The 24,809-nt window shown below is 54.5% G+C and overlaps 1 protein-coding gene across 2 annotated transcripts in view; it reads left to right on the forward strand.

Annotated features, from left to right (window-relative positions):
- The window catches only part of INTS9 (integrator complex subunit 9), a 68,986-nt gene extending 45,837 nt beyond the window's left edge, over window positions 1–23,149 (forward strand). The window contains exons 10-17 of one of the 2 annotated variants that reach the window (XM_044450251.1): window positions 2,957–3,137; window positions 6,445–6,505; window positions 10,160–10,331; window positions 10,863–10,987; window positions 13,221–13,388; window positions 21,359–21,457; window positions 21,766–21,903; window positions 22,273–23,149. In XM_044450251.1, coding sequence (XP_044306186.1) covers window positions 2,957–3,137; window positions 6,445–6,505; window positions 10,160–10,331; window positions 10,863–10,987; window positions 13,221–13,388; window positions 21,359–21,457; window positions 21,766–21,903; window positions 22,273–22,449 — 1,121 coding nt within the window. In that variant the 3' untranslated portion in view covers window positions 22,450–23,149. Of the gene's footprint in view, window positions 1–2,956; window positions 3,138–6,444; window positions 6,506–10,159; window positions 10,332–10,862; window positions 10,988–13,220; window positions 13,389–18,113; window positions 19,347–21,358; window positions 21,458–21,765; window positions 21,904–22,272 lie in introns of those variants that run through there. The other variant, XM_044450252.1, reaches the window with a different exon arrangement.
- Window positions 23,150–24,809: the final 1,660 nt, after the last annotated feature.

Genomic DNA, 24,809 nt, shown 5'->3' on the forward strand with positions numbered 1-24,809 from the left:
CAGTTGGCAGTTGCCATCTGCTCTGCACGCCAGCTGTGTCGCATTCTTGCCTTCTAACTGAGTGGCATTTTGACATCATCTTTGTATGGTTTTGCTTGTTGCCCGTACACAGTGTGGATGTCTCCACCACGGGGCCCTGCGTATCTTCTGGACCAACTAGCATCAACAGCACCCAGCTGGTGGCTGAAAAGAACTGGAGGACCCCATGGTGGGAAACCTGCCTTGGACCACGGGAGCGTGTTCTGTCGGATCTCCCTCTGCTTGTTCAGATACCCAAATGATTTTCTTCCCCACGGTTGGCAATCTTAGTTTTCCTTGAAATGCTTGGTGTTCTGCTTGTAAGTTTGCCACTGCTGTTACTGGGAGTTCAAGGTGCCAAAGCTCCCAAAATTCTCATCTCTTCCTCCTTCCTCCCCAGCCCTGTACTTTAAAAATAACACGAATTGTTTATTTTAATTTATTTTTCTTGCAGTCCAAATGTCTTTCGCATACTGAAGCTCTGCTGCCCTCTTCAGGCACAGCAGCACTGAATTCCCAACTAAATGGCGTGCGTGGAAGGATAGTTCAGCTGCCATGGGCTGTTGCATGTATTCCTGCCCAGAAAATGTGTAGCTGGAGAATATATTTCTCCGTGCTCGAGATGTCAACTGGGAAAGCACCATGGCTCAGCAGTAGGACACCTACGGGAATCAGATGATGGGCAACAAGTCAGGACTGAAGGGACAAGCCAGGATCAGGGAACAAGTTGGGATTGAAGGACAAGCCTTGATGAGGGTCCGAGGACCAACTGACAAGCCAGGAGGAGAGCCGGTCAGGGCTCCGAAGGACAAGCCAGGAGTCAAGGTCAAAGAGCAGGTTGGGATTCAGAAGGTCAAGGCAAGAGGCAGGGTAGAAAAGCAAGGCAAGAGCAAGATAACTGGAGGACAGGATCAAGGAGCAGGTGAGCCTGCAAAGGACAAACCAGGAGCCCAGCAGAAAAGCAAGTTGGAGACCGAGACAAGTCAGGTGTGAAGAGCAACTTGGAACTCCAAAGGGCATGCCAAGGAGGGCAACAAAAGTGATCCAGGGTTTGGAAACACTGCCCTGTGAGGAGAGTCTGAGAGAACTGGGCCTATTCAGCCTAGAGAAGAGAAGACAGAGCGGGGGACATGGTATCCCTCTAGAAGTCCCTCCAAGGCTGTCCCAAAGAGGAAGGTCAAGGTCTCTTCTTGCTGATGCGAGTGCAGGACACGGAAGAATCCATTCAAGCTGCGGCAACCCAGATTCAGGCTGGACACCAGGAAAAGCTTCCTCACTGTCAAAGCAACACAAGAGTGGAACCAGCTGCCCGGAGAGGTGGGGGGCTCTCCCACACTAGGGGCATTCAAGGCGAACTGGGCAGCCCTCTGAGTGGGATGGTGTAACGTGGTGTCCTGCAGCAGCAGGGGGTTGGACTAGATGGCCTTCATGGCCCCTTCCAACTCTGCTATTCTAAGGAGGATTGGGGAGCAAGCCAGAAGTCAGAACCAAAGCGTAATCAAGGGTGAAGAGACACAATCAGGGCTGAGGATGAGCTTGAGGAAGGCTCGGCTGCAACAAGAAACCGCCTTCTATTTCCTGTCTGGGGGGGTCCAGGGGTCACCCGGGCGGGTGGGGAGGGGTCAGGCCAGGACCAGAAGCTCTTTACTGAGAAGACTGTCCCCTGAAGCTCAGCACTTCCCCAGTATGCACCAGTGGCTCATCCCTGATGCACATGATGTGATACCCAGTAGATCCCGGGTGTTTTTCCATCACTGGGTGAAAATACGTTTTCTTCCCAGACAGTTTTTAATCTCTTGAGTTTGAAAACTTCTGTGTATGTTGGCTTTGCAGGTTGCTGCTTCGTTTACATTGTTTTCTGTGTGACGGTTTTGTTGAAAGTTTTTAATTTGTATCGCAACTTCCTTTGCACTGGGGAAAAAGGCAGAAAGCGTTCGAGGAGGACAATGAACACAACCACCACAAATTCTGGAGGTATCTCTGTCTGAATGCGCCATTGCCAAGAGGAAGCTGGAGAGCAGCCATTGGCAGGATATTTAAAATACAGCCATGGACTTTCAGCAAGTCAAAGGCTTGCTGGAAACATCGGAGCAACACAGATATTCAGAGAAATCCGGAAATGCAGCGGTGCTGGCTATGTGCGTCCATCCGGAATTCTGCTCATGGTTCTGCTCACTGAATTCGGCAGAGGGTCTTTCCTTTTGAAGGCAGGCAGAAAGAAGCTGGGGATGGACGTTTAGAAAAAGGCGAGGTGGCATGGGGCAAGTCAGGAGAGGGAACGTGGTATAGCCCTGCAATCGTGATGGACTGCAGGGCCGGCTGGGGATGATGGGAACTGCAGTGCAGCCCCTGGAAGGGCAGCAGGTTGAGGAAACATGTGGTAAGGATTCATAAAAGGCACCTGTGAGTCTATAAAGGAAGCCTCTGCCTTGGAATTAGAAGAGTGGAGCGGAGGATTCGGGACATTCGGAAGACTTCGATTCACGGGGGTGCCTTAAGGTGGGGTTGCCTTGAGGGCACAGAGCAACACCCGCACCGGCAAATATATAGGAATGTGTTCTCTGGCTCTTGTACTACCAAAGCTCAAAACTGCCCTGTGAAACAGACCAGCGTGAAGCTCCTGGGTCTCCCCACGCCTGGTTACTCTGCTAAAATGTTGGTCCCAGGGCTGTTGCAAGCACAACCGCAAGCACAGAGGGTTTTGATCAATCCAGGGTGGCCCGGATCTGCTGATGGGCCTTAGCCTTGTCTAGAGGCAGTCTACCTTTGCCTAAAATAGGAAGCAGACTTCAGGGATGTCCTGCTGTGGGTTTCTTCCTGGCTTGCTTTTGGAGGTGGATAGATGGATCTTGCTAGATAACAGTCCCGGAGGTCTAATCTGGGCTTCTTGGGCTTCTTTCTTCTTTAAAAAAATTGTTTTCTTGGTCTTTTTTTCAAGCACTGACGGTTCGGAATGGAGGAAATGTGCTCGTCCCTTGCTACCCGTCCGGAGTGATCTATGACCTCCTGGAATGCCTGTACCAGTATATCGACTCGGCCGGGCTCTCCAACATCCCCTTCTACTTCATCTCGCCCGTGGCCAACAGCTCGCTCGAATTCTCCCAGATCTTTGCCGAATGGTAAGTGTCCGGAGGCCATCTTGGTCAACAGACAACTGGAAGTCCAGTTGGGTCGTGCCATTGACTCTCCAGGCTCAGGCCGTCTTTTTCCAGGAGGTGCTGAATCTTAAATTTAGTTTTTATGATTCGTTTTATGGGTGGCTAATATTTTTAATCTCTCGGTTTTGCAATATTTACAAGGGCTGCATCGATTGTTATTTTACTACTGCTTGGGATTTTAATTAAAGGAAAACATTCCAAGGGTGTCTGTCAGTTGAGCGGTATAGGCAGAAAGAGAACAAACACAATAAACCAGATAGACAGAGAGAACACTATTAATCAAATTAACTCCTAGATTTTATCAGAAAAAGAGCCATTGCTTGTGGGAAAGTCCCTTCTTTGCATGTAGAAAGATGTTTTCTCTGCTTGGATCACTGGATTGCCAGTGGGCAGTTCGCACATCACCGTAAACCAGGCCAGAAACAAGCCATGGTGGGTTGATTAAGCCACGCCACTGCTGCCAGTAACCTTTGGGTTAGCATGCACAGCCCTAATTTGAGACTGTGGTGATTCAAAGGTGGGCGAATTTCAGCTTTCTCTTCTCCTGTTTTCCTGCCAAAAATAAAGAAAGAGAGATGCTGTTTTTCTTTTATTCATCCACCTTGGCAAAGGTGCAGACGGAGGCCCTTTGGTGTGAAAAGTGGGGTGAAGAACACTTAAATTGCTGCTCCCAAAATGCCACGGTCCTGAATTAGGGGCATGCATGCTTGCCCAGAGGTAAGGCGATCACACAAACACGCAAAGCTGGGCTGACTCGGCTCCCGCGGCGAAAAAGTCCGGCCCTGTCAAGTGAAACACCAAACTGGAAGAGGAAGGCATCCAAAGCATCCGGACTTCTCACTGCTCTGCCAGCAAACCCTTTTCAGCAAAACATGCCAGGTTGGGATGCCATGAGAAACCAGCCTAAGCACAAGCCTCTCTGAACAACAGGCCAGGATGAACAACAGGCCAGGATGAACAACAAGCCAGGATGAACAACAAGCCAGGATGAATAACCCACACTTCATCTGTCACGCCAAGCTTGGATAACATGACACGCTTCTCTGAATGAAACTTGGGTCACAGCCTGGGCTCATTGGCATGTCACGCAAACAAGGCCTCTGCCAGTCTGGCCGGCTAACCCTGCAGGTCATCTGCCACAGCACAGCGGTTCTTCCTATGTTTATCTCCCAGTTCCACTTTTCCATCTGTGTCGAGGTAAAAACATTGCTTGCTCTTCTCATCAAAATGCTGACTCAGAATTTTAGAACCAAAATGGAGCCGGCAGCGTCATAGGAAGCCAGTGGCTTGAGGCTGCGACAGGACCCGTTGCTCAGTTTGGGGTTGCTGTCCAGAATCACAGCCCCACATTGAGTTCCCCTCGCCTCTCCGCGCCCCCAGTTATATTTTGGTGGGCTCCTGCGCGTTTCCCTGGCTTTACCCACATCAGCCAAGGTTGACGTGGCCTCACAGATGGTGCATCAGCCAACACATTCCGGAAGGAGCTTTCCAAACCAAACTGCGACTTTCGCAGCAGCCCCGTGTCAGGCGCTGCTTCCAGATCTGTTCCCAAAGGAAGAATTAAATTGAAAACATCCAGAGCAACAGGTGGGCAATACTTTGTGCTTCCACTCTTATGGTCCCTCTCACCACTGGCTCTGCTGGCCAGGCCTGATGAGAGCCAAAGGCCACAAGCTGCTCGCCCCGATCTAGAAGATTGCCCAGGTGTGTTGACTGCAGCAAAACCAACAAAGGGACTTAGGACACCGTGAAGGTTCCGCACAGGTGTGTTCTGGCATAAACCTCTGTGAACAGCAGCATGCTTCAGAAGGTGCGTGAGGGGTGATCGTGCCTCCCAGGTGGGAAAACGCAGGTGCCCATGGGGTGGGGTTGAGGGGACTGTTAACAGTGAGGTCAGAAAGGGGGCGAGGCGTAGGACGTGATCATTCTCCTTTTCACAGAAAGGGAGATACGGTCTCGCTGTCCCTGTGTTCCGTATTTCAGCTCCCTCTGAATTCACTCTTCCCTGTTCCCCCACACCCCACAGCCAGGGGTGCCAAAATGCACTGGAGTTCAGGATGATCCTTTGGGCATCGAAAGAAGTGGCTGTATTCCACGGAAGCGCAAGCCATGATAAAGAGGAATGCCCCCGCAGCATCCATCCATCGCAGCATCCCGCCCCTTTGAAAGATGGGGATGGGTCATCTGCAGAGCCCAGTGGATGAGGCATGCATCCAAAGAGAACCACACGTGGCTCAGACCTCCAGTTCCATCCTGACCCATCTCAAAGCAGGGTCCCCAAAAATGCACCCCCAAAAACCAAACTGTATTTTGATCATCTTTGCATATGGATTTGTGCGAAATTAACTTCCCAGCCCAAATATCCGAGTAGGTCTCCCTTCGCAGGGGGTCTGTTCACGCTTCCTATTTAAATACAAAAGCCCCCCAGCCCATTACTTGATCGGAGGGAAGCTTCATCCTTCCACGGTTGCACTATCGGCATTTTAGGCGTTAAATGAGCACGGAGATCCTTTGACACTGATCTTTTGCTAGTGTCCAAGAAGCAGGTAAATAATTTAAAAGACCGTGCGCGTCGGCGAGAGCTCATGCTGATGAGACTGTCCGAGTGGGGACCAGCAGCTCCGGTTTCCACTCAGCCGGGAAGCTCGCTGGCCGATCGCGGACTCTTGCCTAACCTTTCCTCACAGGGTTGCTGCTGTGGGGATAAAATGGACACTGCCTTGGGGTCCTCTCTCGAATACACATGCAATATAAGCATAAATCATCATTTGTGAATATGAAAAACCGTTCTAGGGCAGCCCTCCCGTACAATCAAAGCTTAGACATTGCCAAAAGTGGGTCTGAAGCGGCTTCGGCTGCATCGCCCTGCCAGCAGTACTGGGCTGGGGTCTCGCCCCATTTTGTGCCGCTCCCACAGGAGTTTCCTCCGTTCTGAATGTGGTTGGAGCCCCAGAGGGCCGGGACACTCTGCCTTGACTCTCCCATGGGGCACTGTAAGGGCTGGGCAGGGGCAGATCGGGGGGGAGGGCACTTCCATGCAGGGCAGGTCTGGGGGCAAGATCCGAGGGGAGGCCAAGCTGGGCTCCAGTGCCTGGACCGTCTCTGCCGCGCTGGGCAGCAGGGGGCAGCAGGGAACCGTGTGCTGTGTCAGGCGGGCTGTAATTCCTCTTTGCTTCCCTCTCTCCCTCTCCCTCTCCCTCTCCCTCCCTCTCTCTCTCTTTCTCTCTCTGTCTCTCTCTCCCTCCCCCCCCCCCCACCCGAACTTAAGGTTGTGCCACAATAAGCAGACAAAGGTGTACCTGCCGGAGCCCCCCTTTCCTCACGCGGAGGTAAGAGAACGGTGTTTGCCGAATGCCCTGTGTTTGTTCCCCACGCGTCTCTGCAGAATGAGAAAGCCGGGGACTCCCCTTCCGGCCAGTCCAGCTGTTGGCTCCTCTGGCCCAGGGCGGCCGCCTCCGGCTCACAGCGGCCCCCCATGCAGCCAGGCCTGGGCCCACCTCACCCAGGCCGGCCACAAGGACCCGCAGGAAATTTCCCAGCCCAACCTGCAGAATTTGGCAGTTCGTGGCAGGAACCAGCTGGTGGCAAAGCAGGACTCCTGTCGCTAGAGGACATCGCGAACAGTGTAATCCCCATTCGTTTCAGTGGGTCTCCTCTAGGACTAACACCCACTGTCGCCCCCTGCCATTTCATATTTTAAAAAGCAAATGGAGCAACTCTTCAGAACAAAAGCACAACAACGGATTTCTAAATACATTTAAAATGTCGAAATATTACTGCTCCACCTGCTGAGGCAAGGCGCAGAAATGTAACAGAGGCCAAAACGGAGATGAGGCGGGCACCCGTCAGTTCCTCTGGAGGGTATTCCGAAGTCACGGCATTACAGGGAAGCCCATCTTTGAAGTGCATACGCAATGCATACCTTCCACCGATGGCATTTGGAGAAGGCCCTCCCGTGTGTGTGAAAACGCCCACACCTCTTTCTCAGTTGCAAGGCTGTAGCAAGCAGCTTGAAGTCCCATCGGTGGGGGTGTCCAAGGACAGGCTGGACATGCACATGATGGGCATGTCGTGAGTGGAGCCGGCTGGAGCCGGGGGTCAGACTAGATGGCTCAGGAGGCCCCTTCTGACTCACCCGGTTTCTATGTTTCTATATTCCAAGCATTACCAAAAAGGAAACCATGCAGCTGTCCCTTCTGAAACCAGCAAGGGTGAGAGGAACAGTCTCCCAGGGACAGGATCTCCCACACAGAAGCAATTCTGCTGTCTGATTCTGTGCCCTATTCCCAGGAGCCTGAAGGCATAAGCCTGGGAGAGGGGGTCCCATGCGCCACCCAGGGCCTTCCCTCTTTCACCGTGCGCTCCCTTCTCCTGCATCATGATCCATCTCTCACAATTCTTAATTATGAAAGCAACGGCATGATAGCTCGGACGCAGCCGGCTGTACAGCCCAGTGCTGCCTCCAGCACTGTCATTATTTGGATCGGTACGGGTGCTTCCTGCTTGGGACTCAGACCCCACCTCGGCGTGGTGATGCTCAGGCCCGTGGCCAAATTGCTTTTCTTCTAGTCTCACCCGTTTACTTCTAGGAAATGATTTTTTGTGACCAGCCATGACCGTCAAAGTAGCCCTGCTTGGCAGCCATTTTGTGAGAGGGCCCAGGATAGTCTTTTGAAATTCCGGATGTGCTCCCTACCCAAAAAGATAGGAGACCCCTCTACCCCCCCAGTAGAAGACTTGATGGCATTGGATTCTCTAAATAATAATAATAATAATAATAATAATTATTATTATTATTATTATTACATTTCTATGCTGCCCCTTGCCGAAGCCTCAGGGCGGCTTACAACACAATAAAATACATTGAAATACAAATCTCAGGGGTCGATCAGGCTGACCTAATGAGACCACATCCTCTGCAGAAACTCCCGCTCTAAACCTGACCGGAAGCCGTGGGCCCACACTCCAGGGCCAGACCTTCAGCTCTGGGATAACTTTAAAAAAAGGCTAGGTCTAAAATGTGTTCCGAACCGTCTGATATGCCGTCACAGCCCCACAATGGGATGGTGGCCATAAACTCCCGAGCAGGCCCCGCCGAGGTGGCCGTGGCGGAATCTCTCCCGGGGCAGCTGCTCCAGGACGCTTCTGCCACGAGGCCTGGGACCACTGCTCCGAGCCCAGGCCCAGGAGAAGAATCCCCAGGACCCCCGTCCAGGCCAGCACCGGGCACAGGCACCCCAGACCAGAGCGTCACTGGAAGCATCTCCTGCAGATGGAGATGGAACGGCCCAGCAGGAGCACCGGACCTCTTTCAGCCCCACGGCCAAATCCCATTTTGGGGAGAGTCCAAGATGCTCTGTTTTAGTCTGGCCAGGGCCAAAATACCTGCCTATTTCAGCTGAAAGCCCCTCCTGCCAGTCTCTGGGCCCGAGAAGAACATCTTCGACCTTTTAGAAAGTGGGAGAGGGGCTGCGCAAAACCTGGGGTGCCACACAATGACCGGTGTTCTGGGGAAAATATTTAGGAACAGGGAAAGGGGGCATAGGATCTAGGGAACCCCAGAGGGTCTCGGGGAGCCCGGGGGGGGGGTGCGAAGGTTCTGCACTCCTGCAATAAATGGCAGTGATGGCCTTCAGCCAGCGTCTTTCCTTCGAACTTCGGAGCGCCCTTTGAAGAGGGCCCAGCATGGCCTCCAGCAGCTCCATGGGGAACGGCTGGAACGCCTTCCGGATTCTGACCAATTTTGCAGCCTCCCGGTGCAGGTGAGGCCAGAGTTATGCCAAAGCACCTTCCCTCCACCTGGGCACCCTCCGCCTCCTGTATCCAGACCCACAAAATCGGGAGGCACAGGGGTCCCCGTGGGGGTGAGGAGGCGCAGGCAGGCCGTACTGCACCGGCTTGATCGATTTACAAACCGAGGCAGAGCCGGCCTGGGATTCCTTCATGCGCAGGCCCACACAAATCCGAGCGCAGTGCCTCTCGGCCTTGCCAGGCTGAGGCCGCGTAGATTCATTCGCTTTCTCGCCTCGCTTATTGACCCACCAAAGCACTGGCTTCTCCCGAAAAAGAAAACACCGCTGGGGACCTGCTTTGTTTTTAATGCTGCAATTTAGGTTGGAAGAAGCTGTTTTTATCGCCTCCACTCCCTAGAGTTTGTGGTCGATAAAGAATCTTCCCCTTTCGGAAAGATGTCCTTAAAGCGGCTTCCTATAGTTCGATAAATGGGAAGAAGCAATTCAGTCTGCTTCCAGGCATCTGTATATATTTATTTTTAAAGCAAACGCCCTCCTTTTCTGCAGCAAAAAGCATCTTCCATCCAGATATAAATGCAGTATAAACCAAATAAAACGGGCTTTAAAAAAAAAACCCCACCCAGAAGGCGGCAGTGTGCACCAGTCCGTTGCGCCCCCATTACTCCCAAATGGGGTTGTTCCGAGGTGGTCTCTGCGGGGCTTGCCTTAAGGATGGCTCAGAACCAGCTGCAGCAAGAGATGCTTCTGGGGCGCAGAGGGAGGAGCCTAACCTTCAAGGCGGGCCAGAGGCCTCCTGGCCCTCCAGATGCTTTGATGTGCAGCTCAGACCGCTGCTTTGCATCGGCTCTGCCGGCTCAAGGCCTCTGGGGGGGGGGCCGCAGGGTGCCCATGCCTGCTCAGCCCTCCATCGCTTGCCCCACACACACGCACCGAGCTTTTGGGGGGGCAGCTGTGACCAGAACACGTGCCCCGTTCTCTCTCCGGGTGTGTTGGGGGTCCCCTCTCTTCCATTCCATGTGTGGTTGTCCTGTAGACAGCGCAGCTGTTCCAGAAGTTCGGCATTGCCCCCCACGGGGGTCCTTTTGGAGGCGGTTATGCATCGGTTCACAAGGGGCTTGGCTGCTTCCGCTCCTCTCGACTCCTTTGCATAAAGCAAGCTGTTGAAATAGATGCGTGTAATAATGATGCAAGAAGGGGCTTCCTGACAGCCCTCCGTCTCCTGCCTTCCAGCTCATTCAGACAAACAAGCTGAAGCATTACCCCAGCATCCACGGAGACTTCAGCCACGACTTCAAGCAGCCGTGCGTGGTCTTCACGGGCCACCCCTCACTGCGGTTCGGAGATGTGGTGCATTTCATGGAGCTCTGGGGGAAATCTAGCCTTAACACCGTCATATTTACAGGCAAGTGTCCCGGCGTTACGGGTGGCAGAGCAATTTGGACTTCCAAACGGAACCCTTCCTAGGCTTTAATTTCAAGGGGAACTCGCTGCTTGGGGCAACACATTTTGAGGGTGTAGCCAAGAGGTCCAAGAAGGGAAGTCTCGCGGACTGTGTCCAGGAAAGTCCGGCGTTCTCCGGCTCTTGTGGGCAAAGCACTTCAGGTCCCAGCCTTTAACAATGCAATGGCGCCCCCTAACTGTGGGGCACCATGTTCTTCCCAAGCGTGAAGGAACCCTCAGCAAAGAGGATTCATGGAGCCAGCGCCTACCATGGCGGGTCCCGGCAAGAGCCCCACCTGGTGGCGGCAGCAGGCAGCTGCAAGTCACCATTTTCACTTTCCCACAATGCCTCTCTTCAGGGCATTGTGGGAAATTTCAGTGGTGGCTGGAGAGCACACCTAGGGTTAGGGGGCAGGCCTTGACTTGAGTGTTTGGCATGAAAGAGCATCTGAATTTCCTCCTCCCCGCCCCATCCCCGCCTTCCTGTTTGCAGAGCCCGACTTCTCTTACCTGGATGCTTTGGCCCCGTACCAGCCGCTGGCCATGAAGTGCATCTACTGCCCGATCGACACCCGGCTGAATTTTATCCAGGTGTCCAAACTGCTGAAAGAAGTCCAGGTAACGTGGCTGAAGTTTCCTTCTCTTGCGAAGTTTTCCACAGGGCTGACTGCACCAAATCCTTCCCCAGGGCCACCGCCAAGCCATGGCAGATGCAGACCAAAGAGCCGGGTCAGGGGTCTGGGAGGCCATCTAGCCCAGCCCGCTGCTCAGAGAGCATTCCCAGCAACTGCTGCTTGGAAGCTGACGGGCAAGGAAGGCCGCTCTCTCTCTGACAGGGGAGTCATTGCCAAATTGTCACCCTCACGGGCAGCCAAACTCTCTCCTGTTGGACCAAGCCATTTCCACCTTTTCACATCCCAATGCAACTTGCCGTATTGCACCTGGTATTCCCTGCCTCTGCTCCGTGTTTCCATCTGGCAGAAGGAGAAGGGGTAGAAACCAGGAATGCCAGGACCCCACAACATGTTGCACAATTAGCCACTTCCATCACAAACCGCTTCCAGCCTCAGAACCAGAACTGCTTTAAGCAAAAGGCGTGTCGTGAGCGGAGCTGGCTGGTGCCGGAGGTCAGACTAGATGGCCCGGGAGGACCCTTCCGACTCGCTCTGTTTCTATTTTTCTAAAACAATACAAAAATAACAAATTTTTAATATAAATGCTAATATCTCATTTTACATAATGGTTAGCAGTGACATAGTACCTGAAGTCTATCGCTTGGGCAGGTGTACGTTTTCATGGCGCTGATTTGCAAGTCCGATTGTAAACAGACGCACCGGGCCGTGTACCACCCGTGTTTCCATCAACCTCATGCAAAGATAAGTAGTCATCACGCAATAATCGTTAACCACCAGTAATCACTGTGCAAACTGCCCAGAGTTTAGCCGTGGGGCAGTTTAGAAATGAAATGCAGTAAGAATAAGGAGGGAGCCCCTGTTGCTTGTTTCATCAAGCAAAATGAACACGGGGTTTGATTTCCTACGTGGAGCCAGGCGTTCTGCTTACAAAACCTGAGCTGCGTGCAAGAAGGTGGGGGCCCTTCTTGGGAGACCACTCTGTGCAGACTGTGGGGCCTGCTCTGGCCAGGGACCCCCCTCATCCGCTTACCTGGATAGGTGAGGGACCAAGACCCCAACCCTTCCCCTGAGAGCTTGAGGAAAGCCTTTCTGGATCAGGCCCAGAATCCACCTGTGCTCCCGTTCAGTTCACACGGTGGTGAACCAAAGGCTTATGGACACCTACAAGCAGGACAGGAGCGTAAGCACTCTCCCACCCATGTTCCCCAGCAGCTGATGTGCATAGGCACACTGGAAGCAGCATTTAGCCATCAGGTTCTGCGGCTAGGCATGGCCGCCTTCTCCATGAGTGTCAATCCCTTTTTAAAGACCACGTCCAAATTGGTGTCCGTCACGACATCTTGTGGCAGTCAGTTCCACAGTTCAGTTCTGTGCTGTGGGAAGGAGGTGTCCTTGAGCTGTCCTAAATCTCCCACCCGACATAGAATCAGAGAACCGCGGCGCTGGAACGGGCCACTTCACCCACTAGCTCATCCTTGTAGGCTGGAAACAAGCCCAGAACGGCTAGTCCTCGAGTTCCTCCCTCCACTCTCTGGAGGAGGAAATTATCTTGAACTTCTCAGAGCAGCAGGTTGGGCAGAATTGGCCTCCCCTTCCGTTTCCTCAATCAAAGAAGTGGAGGTCCCCCCAGTGACCACGCCGTCCCTCCTCAAAACATTGGCCATCTGCCTTCAGAAGTTTCACCCTTGTCTTCTTGACGGAGTGCTCACGAGTGGATTCCGGCCACCGTGTTCCTTTAATGCTTTGCTCTGTTTATTTCAGTCCAGATGCTCTCAATGGGGCAACTAAGCTCATCCTCTATTTCTGTGCGGAGATGCGTATCTTTAACAAACAGTGTGATTCCACCCCCGTCCCTTCTGTCCTTCCCGAGCAAGCGATGCCCTTTTGTTTCTGAGCTCCTGGGAGTCGTCCCACCGAGTTTCCATGATGCCCATCAAGTCGGATTTGTCCTCCTGCATTAAGAATCCAATTTGTGCTCTTTGTTTCCCATACTTTGGGTAGCAGTATATAGCTGCTGGAGACCGGGTGTTTTATAGTCTAGCTTTCCTCCTGTGCTTTTGGAAGACTATTATGGGCTCTCTCTGTTACGGCGCGTAAGGCCTCGTCCGCCTGGCTCCCCGGAGCGACGGGGGATGCGGAGCTACAGGTTCCCGGATGTGGCATGTACGCCCGCAGGGCTCCCAGAGCAGGCCCTGAAGGTGTGTCTCCTCTCGCAGCCGCTGCAAGTGGTGTGTCCGGAGCAGTACACGCAGCCGCCGCCGGCACAGGCGCATCGCACCGACCTGATGGTCGACTGCCTTCCCCCGCCCATGTCCTACCACCGGGCCGAGGTGCTGGCCCTGCCCTTCAAGCGCCGCTACGAGAAGATCGAGATCACGCCGGAGGTGAGTCGGGGGGCCCGGGCGGCGGCGCGCAGGCCTCGTGCGTGGCGCGAGCGTGGCCGAGCCCCAGCCCGCCGGATCCCGCCCAGGCCTCGCAACGTCTCTGGGCGATGCAGCCGTGCGGCGAGGTCTCCGGGGAGCTTTGGCCCTGAGCTGTGGCCCGGACCCGACTGCGCACGAGTGGCGGGACTCGCCAGGGCTCCTGGACGGGCTGGGGCCGGCGGGGGAGAGCTGGCTCCGGCGTGTTCCCTCAGGCAGCCTTGCGCCCCACAGAGGGCTTGGAGTGCGACCCCCGTCGTCCCCAGTGGTCGCCCGGTAGCCAGGGGTGGGGGGAGTTGCAGTCCAGCGGCACCTGGGAGGCCGTCTTTCCCACCCCTGCTTGTCTCTTGCCCACCCGAGAGCTCACGCTTCTCCGGGCAAAAGGCACCTTCTGTGTGCGGGGGGGGGGGCGGGGGGGTGTCCACAAGTTGGAGGGAAACCGTTCAGTTGCAGAAGAATGAAAAGCCCTTAGGGGAAGCTCCCAAACCGCCTGGCAGGGATGGTGCAGCCTCACGGACCCCAAAAGGCTGGCAGAGCATCGGCCAAGGTGGCTGGGGGTGATGGGGGCTGTAGTCCAGCACCTCTGAGGGCAGTCAGGTTGGGGAAGGCTTCTGTGAGCTAAGAGAGGTCCGCACGCCCCGCGGGGTCCCGTTGTAGGGCTGCCGACTGCTCCGGACGGCTTTCGGGGTTCCCCGCGTCCCAAGGCACCTGGGCAGCCTTTGCCAGCTTCTCTGGGCCAGGCCGGGGCTCCGGGAGGGGTGCCCTTCGACTTAGAAAAGCACACCCTGCGCAGGAACCATGGAGAACGCATAAGGTCACGCTCAGGCCGCGTCGGGCACTGCTGCGGCCCCTCCGTCGCCACGATCGCATCGCCAGCCACTTTGTGGGAAGCGTTTTCCTTCTCGGCAGAAAGGCTCAGCACGAACGCTCTGCGGACGCCGGCAGGAGCGCGGCGACCTCAGGCTGGCACCCGCAGGGGCACCGATCCAGCCCACACAGGCCACCTCCCGGCTCCTCACGCACTTGCAGCTTTCCGTCCCCCTCCCGGCCGGGGCGCGATTCACATTCCATGTGCTCGGAATAGCCAGGGAGGCAGCCTCCAGCGGCGCTCTCAGGAGATCCCGGACTGTCCTCTTCCCCGTTCCAGCCCCCTTCTTCGCCTGCCTCGGCCGTGGCAGGGAGAGCAGAGATGCTGGGCCTCGTTGGTCCCTGAAGAGCGCCCTTCCTCTCCTTGGTGTGCGGCACAAGCACGGCATGCAGAAGGGGGTACGTGCCCATGGAGGCACTGTGCGGGAACCCTCCACCTGCGAGCAAGGCATGAAGCCCTGGAGAGAACAGCTGATCTCAAAAGACCCGGGGGGGGGGTCGCATCCCACCCACCCCCCCTTTGTAGAGTACCGCAAGCTTTCTCGTGGACAAACAGCAGGGCATTCCTGAGAAAACTCACAAACTGGAACGGCTGTTTTATTACTGCTCAAAGGGGAACTATTCCGTACAGGATGTAAAAACACAACACAGAGCCTTGTGCATAATTAAGCAGCTTTCTTAACGAAGGTCGGCTGCCCCCGCTGCTGAATCCCCTTTATTCAATTTAGAGGGGAGGGCTCATTTGCATGCAAAGAGCCTATTAGCTGGAATGGAAGCCGGAATCCAGGAGTGTGTTTTTAATTGGGAAAAGAATGACTTTCTCCTGGCTTCTCTGCATCCTTTAAAGATGTGTATTTATCAGATTTGGTTAAGTCGAGCCTTGCAAGGCAGTGGCCCTTTCGCACTGATCCTGCTGGACAGAGCAAGCCGCCCCCTTTCGATGGCCTCCCAGCCAGTCTGTGGGCACCTTCCAGATGCTCAGTTTCCCAATGGAAGGCCTGGAGAAGTCGGGACACCCCCAGAAGTCGCTCCAGAGAATGACGACACCCAGACTCCCGGCGGAGTCTCTGCGGCCAAATCCAACCCAGTTGGCCACATGCACTCATTTCCAGCTGAAAAAGATGTGAATAGCACACCAAGGCGAGTGCAGGACCCCAGGTCCCATCAGCCCCAGCCAGCACGGCCAGAAGTCAGGTTCGTGGGAATTGATGGTGGGTCTGTCCAGCTCAGCCTCGTTACCTGCACAGGTAGCTCCTCCCTGCCGTCTCAGCCAGCAGCCTGCCTTCTGCGATTCCTTGGGTCAGCTCCAGACTTGCCTGACTTCAGTCAGACCACACCTCCCTAGCCTGGAGCCCTGCACAGGTTCTGGACTGCAACTTCCATCGTTCCCAGCAGGGGACTGCTGGAGGTCGTAGTCCAACACCGCTGAAGGGCACCAGGTCGGAAAAGGCCTATGCCTGGAGAAGCCCACCTCAACAGCACTCCCAGTGGGGTTCGGACCCACTGGAAGCAAGCCGGGCTCCGAGCGCGGCAGAGCGCGCCCAGCCTGGAGTTTCCTGTGGGAGCTGGCGTGGCGTCTGATGCAGCCCGGGGGCCACGGGAGGCCTGGCTGCGAGGGCCATTCGGTTCCAGCGCGCTGGAGCGGCTGTCCCAGAACCGGCTCCGCGTGGCATGTGGCATCCGCTCCGTCACGGCATCCTTGGGAAATTAACTTCTATGGGTTTATCAAAACCACGCAAATAGGCGAAGGCGGCTCGTCACTGTATTCCTTAAGCGTTTTAAGAAGCCCTCGAGACTCATTACAGTCCCTGTAGCAGCAAAACAGCTTTAATGATGTCTGTGATGAAAAGCTTTTTAATAAAAGCCTCCGCACCGCCCCCACCCCCCAAAAAGCAAAACGGAGTGAGGCCGACATCATCCTTGCGCATCTCCTGCAGCCTGGCCGCAGGGCCTCCGGAGCACCCGGGGGACCCCGCCCAGCTGCGCCAACCTGGCCCTACGGGGGCCTGCTCCAGCCCCCAAAGTGCCCCTCTGTCCCCCTCAACCTCCGAGACCCGCGCAGCACCCCTTTGCCAAGAAGGACGGCTTAAAGTTTAAGCCTTAAACTCTCCTGTGTCCCAGGGGTCATTTGGCACCTCTGGAGAATTTAGCGAGGCCTGCTGCTCAGCTTGGCTACCCCATTGCCTGGGATTTCTATCCCCCTTTCCAGAAGGGGGGAAAACAGAGTTGGGGAACTGGGAGAAAACTCCATTCCTTAAGCTGACTCAGACCTCCAAGAAACGGCAGTGCTATGGATCCGGCCCGCAGTGTGCCCTCTGAGCACAGCAAGCTGCCGCAGGCTGAGCCGTGCCCCTGGTCCTCCCAGCCCAGTGTTACCCAGCCAGAACTGTCCCCCCCTCCCCCGGCGGGAGATGCCCGGAATCAACGGGGGCCGTTCTGCAAGCAAAGCAGTGGGCTGGTGCAGCGTGGGGACCCCCTCCGGCGTGCAGGCCTGACCTTGTCCTCGAAGCCCACAAGGATTCCTCTGGGAACAGTGCTTGGCCGCAAGTCCCACCCCTGGAGGGAGGCTGATCGCCAGCTCCAGTCGCAGATCCGGGATAACAGGGTGGGAAGAGGGGAAGTTGCTCCGTGTGAGTTTGTTCACTCGAGCCACTGGACTTACCTTCCTGGCACCTTTCCTCTCCTCCGTCGCATTGCTTCTGTCGTGTTTCGCTGTTGGCCACGACAACCAAATCCTGCCCCTTTTTAATAACAGTGGGGAAGACAATTAAAAAGAGCACACCGTGAAAACATCAGGCCAAGAAAGAGTGGGCCAGTTGATAGCCACCTGGTTCAAAGCTTTTGCCCGGCTGCCTTGCCCCCTCGGCTAGGACACAGCGAAGGACGCAGGATGAGGGGCGCCATTTTGGTAGGCGGGCGCAGGTGAGCGAGCAGCCTTTGAACTCACTCTGCCCCTTCACGAGCTCGTCCTGCTCACAGTTGCCATCATTTATGCAAATGGGAGCGATCGTGAGTCAAGCCATGACCGGACCTGAGTTGCGTGAATCTCAAATTTGTGCAAATCTCCCCATTGGAGCGCTGTTCCTCCTCAAACCAAAGCCGGGCTGATTCGGGGTGGTGGGAAAATGTGCTCATTTGCAGAAATCAAATTGGGAATCCAGAACAAGAGGAATGCAAGCAAATTGTTGCAATACTTGGTTGCAATTCTTGGTTGCATTCCTTGGTTGCATAGCCAAAAGTGTGGCTTCTAGATCGAGAGAGGTGTTACTACCACTCTACATGACTCTGCTGCGCCCGCAACTGGAGTATTGTGTTCAGTTTTGGGCCCCTTGTTACAGGAAGGATATAGCCAGGTTGGAGTCAGTGCAGCGTAGGGCCACAAGGATGGTGGCCGGTTTGCAGGGGATGCCGTATGAGGCGAGACGGAGGGAACTGGGTCTCTTCAGCCTGGAGGAGAGGGGACTCAGAGGGGGTCTGTTGGCGACATACAGGCATGTGAGGGGATGTCACATGGAGGTGGGTAGAGACCTGTTCTCCCCTGCAGAGGAAGGCAGGACGCGTTCCAACAGAGCCAAGCTCAGGGAGCCAAGGTTCAATTTGGATGCCAGGAAGCACTTCCTGACGGTTAGGACTCCCAGGGTGTGGAACGGGCTTCCATGGAATGTGGTTGAGGCCCCTTTGGTGAGACTGTTCAAGGATAGGCTAGACATGTACATGGTAGGCATGTTGTGAGCAGAGCCGGCTAGTGTCGGGGATCAGACTAGATGGCCCAGGAGGACCCTTCTGACTCACTCTGTTTCTGTGTTTCTAAATGTTCACCAGATTGCGGGTACATTTTGGCAGATACGTCCTTGTGGATGCGGTCCTGTCTGAAGACCTTTCAAGCAGTGGCGAAATTATTACGCATCCCTTTTTGCACAGACAAAGGGCAGCACAAAAATACTACATCCGCTCATCAGTCACTGGGCGCTGCCATGCGTCACGCGTCACATCTTGAGCGTGGCGAGTGGCACAGATAAGTGGCCGGCCGCGTCCCTCCGAGAAGTCCACAAGCAGCGCATGAAGCCTGCCAGTCCCAGCCCTAACCCTCCCTCCGTCTCGCAGCAGCGACTTGCGAGACTCCACCCCAAATTGCGCATAGCTCTGACGCACCGTTATTCCGTCCACTTCCAAGGCGCAATGAGAGTTAATGAAAGCAGTGGTTTGACCTCATCTCACACCTTGGGGCTCGGCTTAAAGCACCCTTTCCCAAACTGATATCCTCCAAGCGCGTTGGCTTACAATTCCCAGCATCCCCAGCCAGGTTGCAGCACAGGCAATACCACAGGTCATACTCCAACAAGTTCGGAGGCAGCAGGAGGAGAAAGAATCTTCTACTGACTGTTTAAAAAATCTCTCCCACCCCAAAGAACCTTTTATGCCTCTTTGCTCTTTGCAGCCATCCGAGGGTTGGCGGGTTGTTGCTTAAACTGCAGCATTTCAAATACGCTCGGAGGCAGGTTTGTGAGCTCAGTATGGAACTTGGGAATCTCAGCGGTGCAGACCTGTGTCTGACGCTTCTCCCACTGGACCACTGTTTCACTGCATTGTGTCTTGGATGAATTCTGTCGACAGGCAAACAATGCCAAAGAAGAGGGGTGGGGGAAAGAATGGGCGCCAGCGTTGAGCGAAGAGTTCAGCCACCCAGGTTTGACCTGCTTCCCCTCTTTCAAAGAGAAGACCAGCCATATCAATGGAATGTAGCTGGCAGCCAAGCGACTTCTACCCTCTGGCTTCAGGGAAGACGCTTCCTGGCTGATGATAGATCTGTGGGTCCTGTGGTGCACCACGCGAGTGATTGAAGGTGGCCACTCAGTAGATTCTCCCCCTTTTTAATGACTGGGCTGAGAAGCGGATCTTTTTTTATTTTGCAACAGCATTTGATGGTAGGTCGGATCTTGCAGTCCACAGAATAGGACCCCTGTAGATCCTGAAGATGAACCTCAAATACTTTGGGCACCTAATGAGAAGGAAGGCCTCCCTGGGGAAGATCCTGATGCTAGGAAGGATTGATGGCAAAGGGAGAAGGGGATGGCAGAGATTGAGGTGGCTGGATGGAGTCACTGGGGTGGTGGGAGTGGGCTTGGGTGGACTCCGGGGATAGTGGAGGACAGGAGGGCCTGGAGGAATGTTGTCAATGGGGTTCCATGGAGACGACTTTGCAACTAACCCTGGGCAGGTGCCTCTCCATCCTGACTGGAGAACCTGGGAGGAGTGGAGCTGCAGATGTTGTGTCTCGTGCTTTTCGGCCTCGGGGTTCCTCAGAAGCCATCAGATGGAGAAGACAGGGATGGTGGCGGTAATCCCTGATGGACAGCCGACCGATCATTCCCAGCCCATCTCTTGCGGAGAGTCTTAGAACACGGGAAAAATCCGGCAGGATCAGATGAGGGTCTGCAGGGTGGCCAACCAGACGACCTTCGAAAGTCCACGAGGGCAAGCGGAGCCGCCTCCTTCCCCATCCCATGCAGCCTCCGGGACTGGATGGCCCATCCTCCTGACAAGGCCAGACTGCCCCTTTGCCAGCTCTGCCAAGGTGGCGCAGACAGAGCTCCGCACGGCAACCTGCAGGCCATTGTGCGGCGAGGGCGGGACCTTGGCATCCAGCATCCCAGTGCAATACAGGGCCTAAAATCAGCCAGCTGCAGAACTCCCCAAGGGTGGCCACGATGGAGCTGCAGCCTTCAGCGGGAGGCTCCTCTTCTTCAGCACTGTTGCACTCTGGGCGGGAGACCTCAAACCGCGCCCCAAAGCCCACCCCCCAGCTGCTCCCAGGAGCTGCCACCCCTCTCACGAGCCATGCCGGCTCCTGCCAGCATCAGCCCGCCCCTTGTTTTGCATATTCCTGCCCGCGGATCCATTCCTGATCACTCCGGGCTGTGCCAGAATGTTGCAAAAGATTAGCCTGGGTTTAGATTCTGGCTAGGTTTGGACAGCACAACAAGCCATGGTGGGGGGGGGGGGGGGGGGTCCATTGTTCAGTCTGTTGCATTGTCCAAACACAGACATGGTGCTTCAGCACGGTGTGTTTAGTCTTTAGAAACCACTCTGCGAAACAATGGTTTGTTTGATGGTTTCTCTGTGCCACCATGGCTTGTCCTGTTGTTGGAACTTGGTTTCCATGAGGCTGGTATGCAACTACCATAGAGTCCTCTGGAAAGAACGGCAACTGCTGGAGCTGCTCCAGCCAAACAGACTCTATGGGTGGACCAATGAGGAAGAGGCCGGTGACAGAGGCAGGGAGCAATGCACCTTGGGGTAGAATTTCAGGCACGGGGGCTGAGGGGGGATGTGTCAACAGTGGGAGGACTGAGCAGGGGCGATGGAAGCCAGCTCCATCAGGAGGAGCACGGGAAAAACCACAAACCGTGGGTAACCACGCAGAGTGCTGGAGAGATTGTGCGAACGCAGTCTTGGCCGCAGTCTTTCCCAGGCTCCAGTTAGGAATTTTGCGCGTTATAGCCCAACCCATCTTGAGGACCTATTCATCATCAAGAAAGTTTATCGCACGATCCATAGGCCATGACAAATACATCAACTGAATGAGCATAACAACAAAATAAAGAATTTCAGCAATGTAAATAAGGGTGGTTTTATTAAAATGCTTAAAAATGTAATTGCAAAAAAGGAAGGGTTTTTTTTTCCTTCCACAGAAACTGTTCCTCTGGATATTCCGCCAGGAATTTATCCTGATAGGTTGTCTCCTAGCAATACGAGAGTCGGAAATTCGCGGCAATATCCTTACGGTCGATGTATCCATCCAACCTGTGATGCTGCATTTCCTGAACCATGACGGAGGCCCAGACTTTAATGCCCTAATTATGACATCTGACCTTTAGGTTGTCAAACGACTCTCCTGGGAGAGAGCTTCCGGGTCCGTGCACGCTCCGGCTTCACGGAGGGAGATCAGTGGGAATGTCTCTCTCCGAGTGTCCCTGTCGCGCATTCTGTCGGTTCTGTGACATTCGTCTAACTTCGGTTGGATCTGCACTTCCTTTCTTTAAAGCTGACCGTCTTTTTTGCTCCAGCTCGCTGATTCACTGGTGCCGACAGAGATGAAGCCGGGCATTTCCTTGGCAACGGTTACGGCTGTTTTGCATACGAAGGACAACAAGCACGTCCTGCAGGTGCGGCTGGGCACAAGGGAGGGCTCGGCAAAGGCGCCCCAGGTGCTCGGATTCCAGGGGGAGGCCAATTTAATGGCACTCATAGTCACTAAAATCCAGTGGAGCCCCTTTTCCGCTGGGGACGTGCCACGGAAATAGGATTCCTCCACTGGTGAGCAAGCACCACACCGAGGGGTCTGGCTGTCTGGTCCCTGGCGAAATTTTTGGAGACGCACCTGTCTACCTGCGTCGGGCTCCTGGGCTGGATTTCGGCAGGGTTACCTGCCTCTCCCACATCCTCTCCTCCCATGACATGCTTTTCCCTGCAGCTTCCCCCCAAGCCTCCGCAGCCTCAACCCGGCAAGAAGAGGAAGAGGGTGGCGGAAGACGTGCCAGAAATTAAACCTGTCAAGCCGCTCCTGAGCGGCTCCGTCCCTGTGGACCAGCTGGTGCAGACGCTGGAGAAGGTAACAGAGAACGGGGTAGGAGGCGCCACCCCAGCCATGCCTAGACTTGATGCAGCTCCACGGGGAGCCACTGAGAACTGGCAAACCTCTGTTTGCCGGCCTCCAGCCCCCTTCATGTTACGTTAGAGTGAGCCCGGCCCTTGGGTTGCAGTGGCGTGCCAAGAAGCGGGCAGTGATGGTCACATGTGAAAGGCATCATTTGTATTCCTGACTCACATATCCTTGATCAGGGGTGCCCTCAATCAGGGGGACGCATCCTGCGCAGCTAGCAAATCGGGACCACCATGTTCAGGTGCTGGTGAGTAGGATTCAGCGGTGTATCTTACTTTCTACAACGTTCTCACGCTCTCCTTTCTCTGGCAACTGCAGCACGGCTTCAGCGACGTGAAGGTGGAGGACACCCCGAAAGGGCACATCGTGCTCTTCCAGGACGTGGAAACCCTCATTCGCATCGAGGAGGATTCGACCCACATCATGTGCGAAAGCGATGAGGCACTCCGGGTGAAGCTGCAGGATCTGGTCCTTAAATTCCTTCAGAAGTTCTAGCTGCCGCCCTTCCAAGTTCTCCCTCTTGGAAGGGAGAAACGGAACAACAGCAGGCAGTGGGAGTCCAGAGCGTGAGCGGTGCATCCGTCCGTCCAGCTTCCATTTGCAAGGGAAACCCCTCGTCTCTCTCCAAAGTAAGATCGCCGGCTCTTTTTCTGCGTCATGAAACACCCAGGGAGAGTCCAAGAGGTGCTGTTTTCCCCTTTCCAGAAACTAGATTTTGCGTGGAGATGAGCAAACACAGCCAAGAAAGGACCCCGTCAGCCCTGCTCTGCAGCCGTGCCTCCGTGTATGTTCCTCCATGACAGCCGCCTGTCCGACTGCCATTCTTGGAAAGGGACAGCATGGACCCCACACGACGTTTTGCTGCGGACGGGATCCTGGCACGATCCTACGTGGGCTTTCTCGTTCGAGTGCACAGCTCAGAGCCTCAAAAATGCACCTTTTTGCAAAAATGCAAAAATACTTTCAGATCAAGTATAGGAAAATCTTTCTTTGCTTTTGGGACATGAAGTGACGGGGGTGTTACAAGTTCCACTCTGCCCGCCTTTTTCCCACATGAGTACAAGAGGTCAGTAACTTTTTTAAAAATGTATTTTTTCCATCTGCTTGTGATGGAGTTTTCCCTTTCAATTTCATAGCTCTTTTCAACTTTGTAATGATGTTTCGTTTAAAAAAATAAACTAGAGACCTTGTCTGAGGTGGTGGCGTTTCTTTTTTCAACTAATGGTGTCAACTGGTTTAAGGTAATGTATGGGGGAGCGTTTTATGTTTAGCTCCAAGCCCTAAGAGTGAGTCAGTGACTACGCACTGCTTTGGGAAATCAACAGCATTAAGTGCAGTAGCTGTATTAAGGGAGAACGGAGGACTGATCTCCCTCCCCAGACTTGTGAGAGGAGCCTTGGGGAAGAGCTGAAGGTCTCCCGAGCCTGCGCCTTGCCAGACCTTCGCTTGATCCTGCCTCGCCTCGCCCTGCTTCCTCCTCTCACTGCTCCTGGCCCTGCCTTGTTATCCTGCCCCAGGGTACCCTGGCCCTCCTCCTGTCCTTACGGGCACCTTCCCTGTGGTGCCCACACCTTGCCCTGCTGCAGCACACTCCCAGTTTCTCACCTTGGCCCCTTCTGCGACGACGACTGGGCTTGCTGCTGGACTCGGGATTTCTGTTGCCCGGGGTCCTGTTGCCTGGATCCCAGCACCTCTCTTTCTGGGTGCCCTTGACTCAGACCCGGACAGACCCACACGCCAGCAGGGCTTGCTGCCAAGCGTGGTTCCCCTGTCCCCATGGCTCCCGGCCTGCTCACGGGCTTCCATTCTGGCCCAGACAATGGCGAGGCTGGTGGCGGGGGAGAGGCACCGCGCCGTGGCCCAGGCTGCGTGGCCAGCGATCGCTCCGCCCAGCTGTCGTCCTTTCGGAAACACACCCTCCACTGAAACACTCAGGGGTTTTAGAGTGAAGGTGGATGTTTCAGAGAAGCAGTGAGCGCCACTGAGTGGGAAGGAATTTCAGAGGTCTGCCTGGCGCGAACGTTATATACTTTTTGGCACCAGGTCAAGAGCTTTTTATTCTTCCGTACTTTTAATGTTTAATTTAAACTGTGCTTTTATGCTCAGTTTGTGAATCATTTATACTGTATTATTTGGGTATTTATGGGATTTGAACTGTGAGCTGTCCTGAGACCCACTGGGTATTGGATGGGGTAAAAATTACCCAAATAAATAAAAATAAAAATGAGTAAAATAAAATAATAAAAATCAAGTCTCTGTTAGGACAAGCAAACTGCCATCAAGCACCTTTAGAGGGTTTGCAGGTCTTTCTCAAGCCACACGGTGAGTGAAGTGAGGGGTGTGGAGTCACAGGAGGTGCTGGGAAGAGATGGACCAGACTCTGGGCTAGGTGGAGCTTGGCGAGATCTTTCGCAGCATTTCTTACATTCAGTCTTGGAGAAAGGGTGGCTTGCAACCAGTCCCACCAGGTGGAATGTGGTTAATATGGCGGACCAGAGGTGGCAGGTGGGGCTCAGGCTGGTTTGGATGGCGAACCTCATGGCCCCTCCAGATGGCAGCAAAAATTAGTCCGGTCCAATTGCCCTTACTAGGCAAAACCAGGGTTTAACTGCATGCAAGTCCATGAAGAGCAAGTCGAAATTTTATGTTTAAAATACCTTTAACATTAGGCAAAATTGATATAAATGTGTTTAACCCAACTGTGTTGCCCAGATTTCAGTACCTGGAATATTGCCCTTGCCTAGAGCCCATGGGAATGAGGCAATCAATCAATCAATCAATCAGCAAGCAATCGGTGGACTGGGCCTCTTGCTCACCAGTTGCTGGTTTCTTTGTCATCAGAGATGGAGACTCGC

This window comes from Varanus komodoensis, unplaced genomic scaffold (assembly GCF_004798865.1).
Source record: "Varanus komodoensis strain SLA01 unplaced genomic scaffold, ASM479886v1 scaffold64, whole genome shotgun sequence".
Lineage (NCBI taxonomy): Eukaryota > Metazoa > Chordata > Lepidosauria > Squamata > Varanidae > Varanus > Varanus komodoensis.